The 18,323-nt window shown below is 34.1% G+C and overlaps 1 protein-coding gene across 10 annotated transcripts in view; it reads left to right on the forward strand.

The window, feature by feature from the left end:
- PDS5B (PDS5 cohesin associated factor B) overlaps window positions 1-18,323 on the forward strand; it is a 186,688-nt gene that overhangs the window by 162,029 nt on the left and 6,336 nt on the right. For 5 of the 10 annotated variants that reach the window (XM_081814806.1, XM_081814809.1, XM_081814808.1 and 2 more), the window contains 9 exons: window positions 1,389-1,593; window positions 2,470-2,584; window positions 4,328-4,460; window positions 7,400-7,519; window positions 8,683-8,745; window positions 9,340-9,485; window positions 11,997-12,102; window positions 16,711-17,150; window positions 17,241-17,351. In XM_081814806.1, the coding sequence (XP_081670932.1) occupies window positions 1,389-1,593; window positions 2,470-2,584; window positions 4,328-4,460; window positions 7,400-7,519; window positions 8,683-8,745; window positions 9,340-9,485; window positions 11,997-12,102; window positions 16,711-17,150; window positions 17,241-17,351 (1,439 nt within the window). Of the gene's footprint in view, window positions 1-1,388; window positions 1,594-2,469; window positions 2,585-4,327; window positions 4,461-7,399; window positions 7,520-8,682; window positions 8,746-9,339; window positions 9,486-11,996; window positions 12,103-16,710; window positions 17,151-17,240; window positions 17,356-18,323 lie in introns of those variants that run through there. The other 5 variants (XM_081814810.1, XM_081814811.1, XM_081814812.1 and 2 more) reach the window with 5 other exon arrangements.

The following is an 18,323-nucleotide window of genomic DNA, read 5'->3' on the forward strand; positions in this document are numbered from 1 at the left end:
ATGGGTTAGCCTGGTGGTGGGTATTGAGGAGGGCACATTCTGCATGGAGCACTGGGTGTTATGCACAAACAATGAATCATGGAACACTTCATCTAAAACTAATGATGTATGGGGATTAACATAAGAATAAAAAAAATAAAAATAAATAAACAAATAAATAAATAAATAAAAATAAGTGCAAGATGTTATGACCTAGGTTTTGAAGAAAAACAAAATGAACATTATAGATAGTAGAAATAGTATACATAACATTGCAATAATATGAAACATACCACACTTTGTGTTAATTGGTGGAGGGTAAGGTGTAATTATGAAGGTCTTTGTATGTCTATAGAAGATCTTTGTATGTCTCATATATGACTTAAATATCATATTGAACTTTGTCCTATAGTTTATTCCACAGATAATCTGTATATCAAATATTGTGCTAAGTTTAGAGGCACAAAGGTGAATAAAGATATAGTTCTTGTCTTTACGGAATGAGCAGTGATAGGTAAGACCTATAAACCAATATTTTAACACTGTATAGTAAATGCTATGCTGGAGATATACATAGAATGCTAAGAGGGCACAGAGCTGGATGCCTGATAAAGACTCCACAATGATTTCTGAAGCTAGAGGAGCCATTGTTAGAGTTGAGGAGGAGTTGGTTAGGAGAATGGAGGTGGGTGGTTTAGGAGAGGGAGTATGAGGGAAACAGGCACAGCGGTAATGAACAGTTGGTTTATTTATAGAACTGAAAGTAATTTGGTGTTTCTGGAATTGATGAGAGTTGTGCATTTTAATCTGAAAATGCAAAATATATGAAAATCTAAAATATATAAATTGGACAGAGTTTTATCTTGCTCAGTAACTGAGGTAGCCTAATATGAGATACTGTTTAAACTATTTTTAATAACTTAGGATGGATTTATATGTACTAGTTTTATCTGTTTTAAAAGTACATTCAGGGCACCTGGGTGGCTCAGTCAGTTAAGCATCTGCCTTTGGCTCAGGTCATGACCCCGGGGTCCTGGGATCAAGCCCCACATCAGGCCCCTGGCTCAGCAGGGAGCCTGCTTCTTTTCTTCCTCTCCCTCTGCCTCTCCCCCTGTTCATGCTCTCTCTGTCTCTCTCTCTCTGTATCTGTGTCTCAAATGAATAAATAAAATCTAAAAAAAAAAAAAAGTACATTTTTTTCTAACACATGTAACTGGTAGTTATTAATTAGGGTCCAGGTAATTACACTCCAGCCTTGAAATTAACTTATCACAACATCTCAGTCTTGTGAGCAGAAGCAATGGTTGTGAATACACTTAGTCTCCTTTACCCTTCAAATTTTGTATTTGGAGTTTTACTTACTCTTTGCTGCCATATGAGTAATCTGTGGAATAATTATGTCTTTACAGGATGAATGCTATCAAGTAAGACAAGTGTTTGCTCAGAAACTTCACAAAGGCCTTTCCCGATTACGGCTTCCACTTGAGTATATGGCAATCTGTGCACTTTGTGCAAAAGATCCTGTAAAAGAGAGAAGAGCTCATGCTAGGCAGTGTCTGGTAAAAAATATAAATGTGAGACGCGAGTATCTGAAGCAGCATGCAGCTGTTAGTGGTAAGCATATATGAAAATGAAAAGTATACTTTTCTAGCCAGTTTCAGTTTTATAGAATACAAAATGATGTTACTGTTATTTATTATTGTCTAATCGGCAGTCGTTAAATATAAGGTTGTTACTATTTTTCAGTAACTGCTTTCCTTTAAAAAAGGTCATTTTTAAAATATAAATGCATAGGTATTTAAATAGCAACCCATATCTCTGTATAACTGACTAAATGGCTAAGGAAAATAAGCACTGACACTGGAGATACTTTAAATAAAACAGTAAAATACAGATAATACATATAAAGATTGTCTTACGTACTGTCTTTTAGATTAAAAAAGTACAGGTCTTCCATTTTTCATCGTTTTCACCTGGAGCTGATGTTAGTATCAGGTGCTTGTGTGCCTGTTTTTAATCTGCTCACTTTATCTCATCTATATTATTATCAAATAGTATCAATCATCCTATATTTGTGCAGTATTAACATTGAAAGATGTATCATATTTTTGCTTAGCAGCTTAAGGGAGTCTTAAACATACGGTTGCTCATAATAAGAAAAATGGATCTTATGTTTCTTAATTTCTTAGTCTTGGATAGTTTGTTCTGGTCACTTTTTACCATGTGCATTTGAAAATGAAAATATGTGTCTTTATAGCCTCAACAAATGGTGCATTTAGTAGACATTTCAATATTGGATGTGCTGGATGAGTAAATAAACTTGTTTTTGATGTTCCTCAACACTAGACATTTCAGTATATTTTTCTTCTAGCCATGTGGGTAAACTATTGGAATGCAGGAAATATGGTATCAGAGTCAGACAGAAAGAGTAAGATTTGGTTTTCTAACAACCTGGATATTTTTGTTTTGTCTTGTTTTTTTCTTTTTCAGAAAAATTATTGTCTCTTCTACCAGAATATGTTGTTCCATATACAATTCACCTTTTGGCACATGACCCAGATTATGTCAAAGTACAGGATATTGAACAACTTAAAGATGTTAAAGAGTAAGACTTTTTCATCCCATTTTCATGTTTTCTGAAGTTTTTTTTCTTTGCTGCTGATAATGAAATCTCCATTATAATTAGTTTATTAGATTTATTTAATTTCTTAGGAGTTTAAGGTTCTTTCCCTTATTCTCTTGTTTTTCTTTTTTCATACCATCTCTTCATATTTCATTTCCTATGTGACTTCCCAAAACTTAATTTAGCACAATTACTGTATTACTATTCTGTTTCTCTACCGTTCTGGCATTTCTTTTCTAGGATGCAGTCCATTAAAAGCTTCTGTTCCAGTTCCTGTCTTTTCCTACTTTCTTCTGCAGCTCTGGACTTTCATGTGGGCTTTATTCACATAGCACTTTTTCTTTGCAGTAACTGTCTTCCTCTGTAGGAAGAGAGAATGGTCTAATTTAATAACGGGCCAAGTTGGTAACCAGGGAACTACCCCACTTACGACTTCATTGGTGATTTTCTATTTCAAGTTTATGACACTTGTAATTCTTTCAAAGATTATTGTTGAGAGGCCAAAAAACCATCTATGCCTGGGTGTGGAATAGGGAAATATAATGGTGTTTAGAGAAGTCTTTATAACACCAGCATAGTTCTTTAAGTTTGAGACCCTAGTTCTCTTTCTGCTATAATAAAGGATTACCATTGTGGTTTTGAATAAATGAATTTATTATGCCTTTAGCTTCCTGTTAAAATAACTGCTGGTTTCTTAGTTCATAGAAATATTTTATAGTTAAATATTTGAGGTGCCTTAAGAAAATAAAATCAAATTACTTATAACTTTCTCATGGCAAGGGAAAAGCCACAGTTTCTGTTTTTTTAAATACAAGCAATTCTCCCAAAATGAGTTCTGCGTTAGAGTGATTGTAACTAATGAAAACTTTTAACCACCCCACTTTCTCAGAAAACTTTGGTTTTTGAAATACATTTAATGTTCTTCGGAACTTACTAAACATTTGGTTTATTTTTAAATTGCCCCAGTATAGCCATGAGTAATCTCCCCATTCTGTCAGAGAGCTACTCCAGGAGAACTTATCCTATACCTGAGATCCTTAAGGTTATTTTTCCCCTTCTAGAATGATACCTTGCTTCACATTTCTCTCTTCTTCCTTACTTTTCTCCTCTGTGCTAAAACCCTGTCCCATTCTGTCTGTAAAGTGATAAAGCACTTTTGATTTGTTCTAGAATAGAGTTTTATGTAAATAACTTTAGCTAGTGAAACTTCCTTTTAATTTTTCCCTCTTTAAGCAAAGACAGTATGTGTAGTTGTCAGCCATGACTTTTTCTTCTCTAACTTATTCATGGAGATTCTTAACTACTGAGTGGGGTAGTTCTATTTTCTTGAAAACTTCCAATCAGGATTGCAGTCAGTCTTGAGTATTTGAGGCTTCATTTTATCCAGGGCCCAGTTATTACTTTAGGCAGTCTCTTCCCTCCCAATCATTGCTAGGAGTTAGGATCACTTCATTCGCTCCACCACTTAAGTTCTTTTTTAACCTGCCTCCTTGGGAACATTAGTGAATTTTGGGGAAGGGGTCTTATGAATTCACACCTACATTGTTGATAAGTTATGATATGTATGTGTGACATACCTTTTTTTCTCTGTTGATTGATGGGTAGTTTTCTCTTTTTAATTTTTTCCTTTTGTGGAGTTTATTGTATTTATATTTGGAATTATATCTATATTAAGCAACCAGTTTTTTCCACTTCATTTCTTTTTCTCCCCCCTCCTTTTTTTAGATGTCTTTGGTTCGTTCTAGAAATATTAATGGCTAAAAATGAAAATAACAGTCATGCATTTATCAGAAAGATGGTAGAAAATATTAAACAAACAAAAGATGCCCAAGGACCAGATGATGCAAAAATGAATGAAGTATGTAATTCTTTTTGAATAATTATGATTCCATGTTGATATAAGCATTCTAGTGTGGATATGCTACTTCTGTAGTATGTATAGACATTATCAAGTCTTTTTATTAGTATTTAGTAATTAGTATTTCTATTAGTAGTTTGAATTACCGATGTAGAATTACTAATACGGAAATTAGTGGTAGTGCTGTTACAAGAAATAATGAACATAATAGTTTGACTTACACTGTTGTACTGAAAACTGCATATAGTCATAACCTTAATGTGCTTTGCAGATAATTGCATTGTTTTTACAAGTTGAAGGTTTGTGGCAACCCTGCACTGAGCAAGTCTCGTGGCATCATTTTCCAGCAGCATTTGCTTATTTCATGTCTCTGTGTCACATTTCAACAAGTATTTCAAACTTTTTCATTGCTACTGCTTATGTTATGGTAAACTGAGATCAGTGATCTTTGATGTCAACTATTGTAATTGTTTTGGGGTGCCACAAACTGTACCCACCTAAGATGGCAAACTTAATTGACAGATGTTGTGTATGTTCTGACTGCTCTATCCAGCAGCCGTCCCCCCATATTTCTCCCTGTTCTCAGGCTTCCCTGTTCCCTGAGACATAACAATACTGAAATTAGTCAATTAAGAACCCTGCAGTGGCCTCTAAGTATTCCAAGTGAAAGGAAGAGCCACATGTCTCTTACTTTAAATCAAAAGCTAGAAATGATGAAGTTTGGTGAGGAAGGCATGTAGAAACTGAGATAGGCTGAAAGCTAGGTCTCTTTTGCCAAATAGTTAGCCAACTTGTGCACGCAAAGGAAAAGTTTTTGAAGGAAATTAAAAGTGCTACTCCAGTGAAAACCACAAATGATAAGAAAGCAAAACAGCCGTATTGCTGATACAGAGAAAGTTTGGCCTGAATAGGAGATCAAACCAGTGATAACATTCCCTTAAGCCAAAGCCTAATCCAGAGCGAGGCCCTAACTCTCTAATTCTGTGAGGGCTGAGAGAGGTGAGGAAGCTGCAGAAGAAAGCAGAAACTAACAAGAGGTTGGTTCATGAGGTTGAAGGAAAGAAGCCAGCTCCACAACAGAAAGCACAAGGTGAAGCAGCAGGTGCTGATAAAGAAGCTGCAGCAAGTTACCCAGAAGACCTAGCTAAGGTAATTAATGAAGGTGATTACTCTAAACAGCGGTTTTTCAATGTAGATAAAACAGCCTTCTTTTGCAAGAAGATGCCATCGAGGACTTTCATAGCTAGAGAGAAGTCCATGCGTGGCTTCAAAGGACAGGCTGACTCTCTTGTTAGGGGCTAATGCAGGTGGTGACTTGAAGCTGAAGCCAGTGCTCTTGTGCTATTCTGAAAATCCTAGGGCCCTTACGAATTACGCTAAATTTACTCTGTGTGCTCTATAAATAGAACAACAAAGCCTGGATAGCAGCACATCTGTTTACAACATGGTTTACTGAATATTTTAAGCCCATAGTTGAGATCTGCTAAGAAAGAAAGATTCCTTTCAAAATCTTATTTCTTGTTGATAATGCACTGGTTCATCCAAATAAAATGTATATCTCAGACAGAGATATACAATGAGTTTAATGCTGTTTTCATGCCTGCTAACACAGCATCCATTCTGCAACCCATGGATCAAGGAATAATTTCGACTTTTAAGTCTTACTATTTAAGAAGTACATTTTATAAGGGTATAGCTGCCATAGATTGTGATTCTTCCGATAAGTTTGGGTAAAGTCGATTGAAAACCTGGAAAGGATTCTCCATTTTACATCCATTAAGAACATTTATGATTCATGAGAAGGAGTCACATTATCGACATGGAGTGGAGTTTTAAAGAAGTGTATTCCAGCCCTCGTGAATGACTGTGGGGTTCAAGACTTCCATGGCTGCAGTAACTACAGATGTGGTAGAAATAGCAAGAGAACTTAGCAGTGGAGCCTAAAGATGTGACTGAATTGCTGCAATTTCATGATAAAACTTTAATGAATTAGGAGTTGCCTGTGATGGATTAGCAAAGAAAGTGGTTTCCTGAGATGGAAACTACTCCTGGTGAAGATGCTGTGAAGATTGTTGAAATGACAACAAAGGATTTAGTGTATTACAAAAACTTAGTTGATAAAACAGGAGTAAGGTTTGAGAGGATTGACTCTAATTTTGAAAGTTCTTCTGTGGGTAAAATGCTGTCAAACAGCATCACACACTACAGAGAAATTGTTCATGAAAGGAAGAGTCAGTCAATGCAGCAAACTTCATTATTGTCTCGTTTTAAGAAATGACCACAGTTCAGCAACCACCACTCTGATCATCAGCAGCCATCAACATTGAGGCAAGACTCCCTACCAGCAAAAACTTAGCAAGTCACTGAAAGCTCAGATGATGGTTAGCATTTTCAGCAATAAATTTTTCTAAAATTATTTATTTACCTATCTATCTATCTATCTATCTATCTATCTATCTATCTATCTATCTATCATCTATCTATCTATCTATCTATCTATCTATCTATCTATCTATCTAGGCTCCTTGCCCAGTATGGAGCTTGGTGCGGTGCTTGAACTCATGACCCTGAGATCAAGACCTGAGCTGAGATCAAGAGTCAGATACTCAGCTGACTGAGCCACCCAGGCACCCCTGCAATAAAATATTTTTTAATTACTTGTACTATAATTACATTGTACATTGTTTTTTAGACATAATGCTATTGCACACTCAGTGGACTATAGTATAGTGTAAACATAACTTTTATATGCACTGGGAAGCTAAAAAATTCATTTGACTCACTTAATTACAACATTTGCTTTATTGTGGTGCTTTAAAGCTGAATCCGCAGTATCTCTGAGGTACGCCTGTACTGACTGCATGTTCTAGAATTACTCCTAATTCACAGAGTCGAGGATGCCACCTTAAGTATCTAATTTTTTTTTAATACCATTGCAGAAACTGTATACTGTGTGTGATGTTGCCATGAATATCATCATGTCAAAGAGCACCACATACAGTTTGGAATCTCCTAAAGACCCAGTACTACCAGCTCGTTTTTTCACCCAACCTGACAAGGTAGTTATTGTAGATTTTGTTTGTATAGATTGAAATAAAATGTATTCTCAGCTCTAGGTTATGGGAAGATTTCAGGATCAAGAGCGTTCTACTAATGTCATGGAAAAGTCACTATGAGTCTTACTAATGTGGTTCAAGACTAGAATATGGGCCAAACTAGAGGACACAGATAAGGTTCAGAGATTAATTAAGATGATCTAGAGTTTGCATTCAGAGTTTTATGCCAGTGTGTGAGTTCAGGCAGAAATGTGATCAAAGCATGTAGAGCTGTCGTTATTGGCCATTGATCCAAAATGGGAAGGAGAATGCTGATAGAGACACAGTCTGAAGTTATAAGCCTTGATTGAGATTCATAACTGGTATGAAGAAACCCAGAGAACTGATACAGGAACAGGTTCAAGACCCAGGGAGCATTACAAAAATGTTCCTAAACCACTTTTACAAAACTCAAGATACAATAGGTGTTTTCTAGAATCGTTCTTAGAGATTCACAATGCACCTAAGCCTATTGACTGAGAGTATGGAAACTACCAGTACTGTTTTTGTTTTTATGTTTGTTTTTAAGTAAAATACTAATGAAAGTTTAACCAGTGTATAGTGATTTACAACAGCCTTGTATGTAGGCTCACCCAGTAGCTAAAAGGGACTGTCTGCTTTTACCTTGTTGTGATTAAGATAACAGGAGTATATGTGGTCTCTCCTCTGGAGAGTATTGGTATAGAAGCATGGTTTTCTGATGCGCTTACAGAGCTCTAACATGTTAAAGAGTACAAATATGTTTTGTTAATATTGGAGTTGGTATGAGATTAGTTTAAACTTATTACAGTATTTATTTATTTATTTTTAGGGGAGGGGAGGGACAGAGGGAGAGGGAGAAAGAGAATCTTTAAGCAGGCTCACATGGCATGGCTCGATCTCAAAACCCTGAGATCATGACCTGAACTGAAATCAAGAGTCAGACGCTTAACCACCTGAGCCACCTAGGTGCCCCTTATTACAGTATTTAAAATCAGTGACTGAAATTTTGTGTTAGACTGATTATTTAAATATGTATTTTATTATGTACTGTGAAACAAAAGCTGTTGTATGCTTTGTTGGCTTCGAACCACCTCATGTATAGTGTTTCAGTATTCACTGACTGCAACTTTTTCCCTTGCTTGTAGAATTTCAGTAACACCAAAAATTATCTGCCTCCAGAAATGAAATCGTTTTTCACTCCTGGCAAAGTACGTTTTGAGAGTCATTCTAATTTTTATGTGGTAGTTTATTTTAGTATGATTATTGGCATAACTATGTTATTTTGTATTTCTTTAAAATTGATATATCTTAAGATAAAAAATATAATTATTAGGCATCTTCCATTTGCTAGTTAGAAATAATTATATTTACTGTATAGATGCAAGCTGAGATACATGAACTTATTTTGTAGCTTATAATAAAGCCCTGGAGACCTTGATCCTTAAATATCTTATCCTGTAATATCAAGAAAAAAAGTCTTAAAGTTAAAAACATCTTCTTATGTCCTTCCAGAGCAAGAGTCTGATTATCTATTTTTGTTGACTGCACATTTTATTTGTTCTCACTTTCTATGTAAGCCTTTTCCTTCAGATAGCTAAAAAACTTAACTGTTATGCCATCTGTATAGTTTTTCACTTGTACAAGTGATATTCAATTCATAATCCTTATTTTGTTTAAGGATAGGCATATTTGTGTGTGTGATTTGTATGTAAACACTTCGACAGATATTTTTTATGGCTCTTTACATGTAAATTTCTCTTGGCTTTAATCAAATAGAAAGAGATACGCATTTTTCATTTCAGCCTAAAACAACCAATGTACTAGGAGCTGTTAATAAGCCACTTTCATCAGCTGGCAAGCAATCTCAGACAAAGTCATCACGAATGGAAACTGTAAGCAATGCAAGCAGCAGCTCAAATCCAAGCTCTCCTGGAAGAATAAAAGGGAGGTAAGAACCTAATATCATACTTTACATTTAAGGATTCCAGCAAGGCAATGAGATCTAAAAGAATGTAACCCAAAACATTTAATGTCAGTGAATGGAAATCAGTGCATACCTGAACATTCCCATTTAACACTGGTAGCCATTTACAAGTTCTTACTTATTTGCTCTCTTATTTTAGATAGGCACTCCATCTTAGCCTTTCATATTTTAGCTTGTTAGTATAGCCTGTGTTGGCAGACATAAGCTAAATGTCTAGCAGTTGTAAAACTGTTATATTATGGTACATCTGTATAATGGAATACATAATCATTAAAAATGATGAGGTATGAGCTAATATGAATTATTTTGACAATACATTATTGAGTAAAAAGGCAAAGAATAGAACAGTATTATAGTACTTTCAAGTTTTTAGAAAGGATTTGTATTCACATTGGCTTTTATATGCATAGAAAGTTTCTGGAAGACTACACAACGTCTTATGGTAATCTAGTGTAGGAGGGAGATCATTTTATATACTCTTTGGTTTGAATTTCTTTTTCCTGTGTACATGTATAAACTTTTTTGTTTAAAAAATTGTTTTAAAGTTGTACTTTCAAATCACGCTCTGCAGATTTTTCTTTTTAAGAAAGAAGAAAAGAAAAGAATTCACATTTTCACTAGTTTTAGCATAGTGCTTTGTACACCGTTTGTTAGCAGCAGAACCTTGTACGGGGCTTAACTGCCACTGTGTATTGATTTTGCTTAGTTTTTAGCAAAGACTGTGCTGTCTTTTGTATTGTTTATAACCAGTCAATAAAGAAAGGAGATATTCTGAAATTTCTTATCAATTTCCTTGTAATGAATAAATTGTCAAGTGATATATAGTAGAAATTGAAAAAAATTACACTTGTAGCTCTTGTTTTAGATTCCTGTATTAATACATATTAGTGGCTGATACCTAAGTGACCGTTCACCTCTATCATTTGGACATTTTCTAGTGGATGGCCTCCTACTTAGCATTACCAAAGCATTTCCAGCAACTCATTTCCTAAATTCCTGGATTTTCTTGTCAAATTCGTGGTTATAATCAAAGATCTAATTCACCCAGTCATTTAGGCTAAGAGCCTCAGTATTGTCTTCGACTCTTCCCCCTCTGCTAAGATACTGCTGTGGAGCCTGGTGATCTGATTTGTACTTTTATTAGATTGCCTTGATTGTGGAGAATAGAGGAACTAGAATTGAGGTAGAAAAACCAGTTAGGAGTCAGCTAATAGTACTTCAGGGAAGGGATAAACTGGGAAGAAGATGGTAAATAGTCAAATTCAGGATTTATTTTGATGGTAGATCCAAATAGTCTTGCTGATGGGTTAGATGTGAATAGTTACAGAAAGGGAATATTTAAGGATGTATCCTAGGGGGGCACCTGGGTGGCTCGGTCAGTTAGGCTTCTGCCTTCCACTCAGGTCATGATCCCAGGGTCCTAGGATTGAGCCCCGCATCGGGCTTCCTGCTTGGCGGAGAGCCTGCTTCTCCCTCTGCCTCTCTGCCTGCTGCTCTGCCTACTTGTGCTCTCTCCTATCTCTCTGTCAAATAAGTAAATAAAATCTTTCAAAAAAAAAGGATGTATCCTCGGTGTTTTGCCTGAGTATTTATATAGGTGGTGGTGCCATTTACTGAGATGTAGAAGCCTTTGAGGAGGAACAGGCTGTGTGTGTGTGTGTGTGTGTGTGTGTGTGTGTGTCTGTTTCTGGGGAGATGTGGAAAAGAGGAGTGTCCAAATGACTGTTTTGGCTGTTTAAAGTTGAGATGCCCATTAGAAATTCAAGTGAGTGGGCAATTGGATATGTGAGTCTAGAGCTCAGGGTAGCTTCTGGGTCAGAGATTGAGATTTAGGATTTAACAATGTTTAAATGGTTTTTAAAGCCAGATTAAGGATGTGATCACCTAGGACAGAAGACAGCCTTTATACCAATAAATGAGAGTATGTGCTATTAATTCATTTAGTAAGTATTTATTGAATGCCTACTTTATGCCTGGCACTGGTATAAGTGCTTAGTATAAATTGCTCAGTACAGTTGACCAAAGATCCATGCTTACATTCTAGCAGGGGAAGATTAGTAGAGAATAAACATAATAACTTTATTGTGTTAGAGGGTGTTAAGAGTACAGAGAAGAAAAAGTGGAATGGGGATATGAGAGAGATAGGGGACAGTGCAGATTGTAGTAATATAGGCCAATTCAACTTGCTAACAAGAAAAGTTTTAATTTACTTTATGTGCCCACTCCAAAAGAGAATTTAGTTTTTAAAAAGACTTAGGATAAAAACTAAATTTGTGATTTTTAAAGTTTCCCTATTATGTTAAATTAAATGTGATTCATTGCTTGTTGGTTTGTTGCTAAATATGATAGAATAAAATGGATACTTTTTTGAAAAGAATGAAACTTCCTCATAAAGCTATAAAGCTACACTAGGGAACAGAAAAAGCTTTTAAGTTATTTCATTGTAATAATGATTATAAATGTCTATATTAAAAGGCTTGATAGCTCTGAAATGGATCACAGTGAAAATGAAGATTACACAATGTCTTCACCTTTGCCAGGAAAAAAAAGTGACAAGAGAGACGACTCTGATCTTGTAAGGGTGAGATATTTGGTTTGATTTTATAATAATTATAATAATAATGATAAAAATAATTTTACTGTATAAATAATAATTTTTACACTGAAACCAGTTAATATTATTCTCAAATTTGACATTTGATTTTCTTTTAATGGTTTTAATCACCAATTTGGGTTTATAATTACCCTCTACCATGTAATTTAAACATATTGATTCTCTTGTATTTCTTGTCATTCTAATAAGTGATCTTTATTCTGTAGATCTTTGAAACCAAAATGCCAGTCCCATACTCAGAACTGCTTGGGTTTTTTGTTGTTGTTGTTGTTGTTGTTCTTGTTTTTAAAACACAGTAAGCTTAAACTTAGCGTTGGAGGGGGGAGGTAGAATAAGAGTCCTTAAAGGTTCCTCCATTTTAGATGATTTCTTGAGACTTTCATTACTAAATAAGCTTCTAGTAAGGAAATGCTACTAGTAGGAAATGCTACAGTCTTCATAAAGGCCGCCTTTAGTTTTTAGATTTTAATAACAATGATAACTTGTATGATAGAAACAATTTATAAATGTCATTTAAAGACAGATTTGTTTTAGTGCAGATATAGAATACAGTTATGTATTCCAACACCATCTGATAGCCTTAATAATTGGACACATTTTGGCTTTCTAGGTTAGCTTTAAACATTTCTTGAATAATCAGTGAGGCTGTCTGAATCAGTTTCTTTATCTCTAAAATGTGGCTCCTTAGCTGGTAAGGTTTATCAGAATAAATGAATTAGCCTAAGTTAATTGGTGTTGCTGCTGTTTTATTATTATAAAGATCAATATTTTTTATTAATAATTAAAGTAAAAGTTAATGCATTTGAACCTACTCTGTTAGTAGAGGTGGAAGGTTATTAATAAAATACTTTTGCTTTCGCTGAAATATTACTGCCCTTCTTGTCTTCCACTGGCCCAACATTACATATCCCAAAAAGTTTAAATGATTTTCAGTTGTTTTCAAGTTTCTCCAGTAATTTGTTTTACCAGGTTTTTCTTCCACTTAAAAAATTATAATTCTAAAACTCTTACTAAATCCTTACTATTTATACTGTAAATTCTGATTTTTATTGGCTGTTTAAAAATTTTGCCCAAGCAGAATTAAAAATTGATCGCTTAGCCAGAAAGGAATCCTGTTATCTGGATTTATAGAAGAGAACCTTGATTGGAAAAGGTATTTATGTCTTCTAGTCCTACTTCTCACTTAATGCAGAAATTCCTTCATTAGCTTTTATGAGAGTTGGTTAGCACATGCTTGAAAATGCCTTAGGTGGAGAGCTTATAATTTCTCCTATTTATTGGAAACATCAACTAGGCCACCCATACCCACATACTGTCCCGCTCCCTTATCCCCACATCCTGCCAAAACTGGGAAACGTGGTTGTGATGAACTCTTAATGTTTTGTTATCCTATAAATTCTATATCTAGTTCTACCTTTTAGAGCAATGAAGAACAAAGTCTCTATATTTCATAGAAAAGTTTTGAAATTCTGAGCTTTTGAAATTGATTTGTATAATTATAATGGAGGCCTTTGTCTTCCTTTTGTGTAACATTGCATCCATTTTCAGAAATACTACAAGAACCTTATTAATAAATATCAACTGAAATATCCTCAAAGAGGTTAGCATTATGAGACAGAAGTTCAATTTAAAGACCAGTAGATTATAGTGAAAGAGTACTGTCTTTGCATATGCTACCACTTTGATGTTAAAATTTCACCACACAGGAATTATTTTCCATATACATTTATATTCAAATATTTAGTTTTACAGATAATATATTTTCCCTGTTTCCTGCTTCAAACCTCAGTTTTATACTCCCTCTGTTCTTAAGACAGTGCAGTGCAAAATGAAAAACTAGAGAAGGTAGTGCTTCAGCAAACTAGATTATTTATAGTATTCTCAAGAAAGCAGACATAGAATATCCTATTAACCACCAACCTTTTCCAGGGCATAAAGGAATTCAACTACCTTACACATTTTTGGACATCAAAATGAATTGTAACATTTTAAATTGGAGGTGATAATTTTAAATTTAGTTTTAGTTCAGTATTTCCCTTATCTATGCATCTCTGAGTAACAACAATTAATTATTAATTTATGTACAAAACTCTAAATAAACATTAACAGATTAAAACCAGTCACTTAACAGGTCTATTTTTCCTGGAATGTAAGGATAATTTAATGCTAAGAAATCTTTTAATATAATATAGCAAATCAGTATACCAAATAAGAATACTAACAGGATAATCTCAGGTCATGTTAGGAAGACATAAATACAATTTAAAATCCATTCTTGATACATATGAACTCTTAATAAACTAATACCAGCAGGATACTTCCTTAACATGCTGAAAGTTTTATCTGTTTAAATCGGTAGTTATTCATTCAGTTACTCTTAAGTTATTCTTCATAAAGGCAAAATGCTTGAAGCATTTTTATTGAAAATCGGCAAAACAAGCAACCTGTTGTCATCACTGTTATTTAAGATTGTTCTAGAATGTTTGACAAATTCAGGAAGATGTGAAATAGTCAAACATATGACAGTGAAAAAGAAGAGACATTCATTTGTTTTGTACTCTTAGAAAAATAAGAGAAGCAATTGAAAAACTAAGAATTTAGCATGGTAGCCATATAAATAGATGTATGTATGTGCATAACTAACTTTATTCTGTTAATTTTTCTTTATATCAAGTATACACTTGGGTGAAAGGAGATTTGCTTCACCATAATAACCACTACAACAACAAAAATATGTAGGTAGACAGACAGACAGACAGACACATCCATCAATCTAAAACTTCCTTAAAAAAGAAGTCGGGGGAAACTATGTGGAGATGTCCAAATTGAGAGACATACAAGACTTGAAGAGAAAGAAGGCATACCATGTTCTGTAATGGGAAAAATAAATAAGAAAATTCTTTTTCTTATTCATTCTTTCTAAATGAATATATATGTAATTATAAAATTCCAGTGTGATTTTAAGTCCATGTAGAAGAATAAATAAATATAAAAAAGAGGAGTAATAATAAGATCAGCCCAGCCAGACACAAATGTATTTATTTATAATTAGTAAAATATTATGCTGCTATTACAATAACTCAGAAACATTATTAATTTTTAAAACAATACAAAATAAAGGAAGCATTATAAGTCAGTGGTTTTTTTAAATGATTGGAATACTCTTTGGGGGGTGGATAGGAAAAACAGTTTAAAACTTCATCTCAAATCCTGTTAAGATACAATAATGTCTTAGTCTGCTCAGGCTGCCATAACAAAATACCATAGACTGGGTGGCTTAAACAACAGAAATTAATTTTCTCACCATTTTGAAGGTTGGGAATTCCAAGATCAAAGTGCTGGCCAATTTGCTTCCTGGTGAGAGCTCTCTTCCTGGTTTGCAGATGGCCACCTTCTCACTGTGTCCTCACATGGTGGAGAGAGACAGAGAGATCTCTCTGGTGTCTCTTCCCATAAGGGACTAATTCTATAATGAGGGCCCCACCCACCCTCATGACCTCATCTCAACTGAAGTATCTCCCCAAAGACCTTTTCTTCAAATACCATAACATTAGGGGTTATAGCTTCAACATGTGAATTTTGTGTGGGCACAATTCAGTCCATAACAAATAGAACTAAAATTTAAATATACACAAGAATGTAGATTAAAATACTAAGACTCCAGTATGCAAATGGGCAAAGAACATAATACCAGTGGCATAATTAGGGAGTTTGTAGACAGGAAACAAAATGACTATTAAACTAATCAGATAATTTTTGTTGTTTTCTACCACTGATTTTTAAGAATGTAAATTGGCATAAACTTTTTGGAAATAAAATTTACATTTATTTATGGGTTTTATACATGTATGTGTATGGAGAAGCTATAAGGGTTCATACTGTTCTTGATTTCTTTGGAGAATTTCCTCAGTTTGCATCTTCTGCTCAGTGCCTAAATTCTCTGAATGTAGACTAGGCTTTTATTTTAAATTTGAGTACCAATTAAATAATTTAAATTGTTTTTTTGTTTTTAATTAGTTGTACATGAAAAGAAGCAGTATCTTTGATTCAGAAGTGTTTTCAAAATTTTTAATAAGTGATGAATATGTTTAACTTTTGTAACTTGCAACCTCTGTTTATAAAATAAAAGTTTTTTATGGTGTCTAAGCATGATATATAGCATAGTTGATATTTTATGTCTTAAACACTGTGTAGTAAAATTAGAATTACTTAAATTGACTATCAGAGCAGATCCATTGTACTTTAGTATAGTTATCCATTGTTCATGCAAGGAATTTAGAAATTTTTTAAATGAAATAAATAGCTCTTCATTAAAATGTATAATTTAATAAAATACTGATCTTGAAAGGTTTCCATTTGAGGCTCTCTAGCTTAAGTAAAAATAAAAATTTATCCTCTTACCCTGGATAATTTTTTTAGTTAAAATACAAGTAGTTACGGTTCTGATGTGCTTAAGAACTCTACATTTTATTTAAGCACATTTTTATGACAAAGTGGATAGCATGTTTTTTGTTTTATTTTTCAAAATATGCACACTTACAATTTTATGTTTGAAATTGTGGTTTTTATTCCTAGTCTGAATTGGACAAACCTAGAAGCCGGAAAAAAACACCTGTCACAGATTCAGAAGAAAAATTAGGTATGGATGACCTCACTAAGTTGGTACAGGAACAGAAACCTAAAGGTAGTCAGCGTGGACGGAAGAGAGGCCATACAGCTTCAGAATCAGATGAACAGCAGTGGCCTGAAGAAAAGAGGCTCAAAGAAGATATATTAGAAAATGAGGATGAACAGAATAGTCCACCAAAGAAAGGTAAAAGAGGCCGACCACCTAAACCTCTTGGTGGAGGTACACCAAAAGAAGAGCCAACAATGAAAACTTCTAAAAAAGGAACCAAAAAAAAATCTGGACCTTCAGCACCAGAAGAAGAGGAAGAAGAAGAAAGACAAAGTGGAAATACAGAACAGAAGTCAAAGAGCAAACAACACCGAACATCAAGGAGAGCACAACAGAGGTAAGTACGCGCAACTCTAAACTGCATATGTTTCGTAACTATGTTATAAATCATAATTTGATGCTATGCACATTTGGGTCTTCTCCAAAGCAGAGCAGAATCTCCTGAAACTAGTGCAGTTGAATCCACACAATCCACACCACAGAAAGGACGAGGAAGACCATCAAAAACGCCATCACCATCACAACCAAAAAAAAATGTGTAAGTTGTAAATAATATTAAATTTCAAACCAGTTTCAAATTATTTTGCAAAAGTTCATAAATTTTTAAATATACATAGGGCTGTATTTAAAATCTCACAAAGTTATTCCCATTACACTAGGTAAGATAAAATTTTTATAAACTTACCTAAGTGATTGATATCCCAATTAACTCTCTGATAATATTTGTACATTTTTTACAGGTTTTAGGCAAATATTTTTAAATGAATAACATATAGTTTATCATTTCCAATACAGACTTTATAGTACCTAAAGAGATGAGAAGGTATTTTTAAATAATCACATCGTACTGACCAGGTTGCCTTGTCATTCCACACTACAGTTTTTCTTAATGTCTTTCCTCAGCAACTTAAAAAAAAATAGTTTTTACATTTTTGCTTTTATTCTTTGAGTTGTGTAGGAAAGTAACAGCCATTATTTTTCTTTAAATTATATCCACTGAAATTATCACATGTAGATCTGAAGTTTTTGATGTTTTGAATTTTTCTTTTCTAATCAAATTAACACATCCATACCTACATATAAATAGTTTTAGAAGTTCACACAAACATATGTTTATAAGAAGTTACAATAACAAATCTGTACCTAAGATTATTAAAGTAGCAGGAACATCAGTACTGTAATTTGTATATTTTGCCCTTTTTTCTCAGTTATTTAAGTGGAACTAAAATAGCATGTCTTCCATTAGTCAGAAATTCTGCAGTTTTCCTGAGAGTAATCCCATTACATAATTACATCAGTGCGTTGGCTTTTCAGACTTGCCAGCGTGCCTTGGCTAAATGCTTACCTTAGAAGTATTTCCTATTCCTGTGTATTCCACAGGAAGAGGAAAAGTTGCCTGGGTGTCTAGCTACTTCATGCCCTCTTCCATTTAATTTTTTCCTTGGGTAAAAAAGTAAAGGTAAGTATATTTTTGTGATAACTTTGTAAATGTGTTTGGATTCAATTATGG

Source organism: Leptonychotes weddellii, chromosome 3, assembly GCF_054177405.1.
Source record: "Leptonychotes weddellii isolate Sample4059 chromosome 3, ASM5417740v2, whole genome shotgun sequence".
In the NCBI taxonomy this organism is placed as follows: domain Eukaryota; kingdom Metazoa; phylum Chordata; class Mammalia; order Carnivora; family Phocidae; genus Leptonychotes; species Leptonychotes weddellii.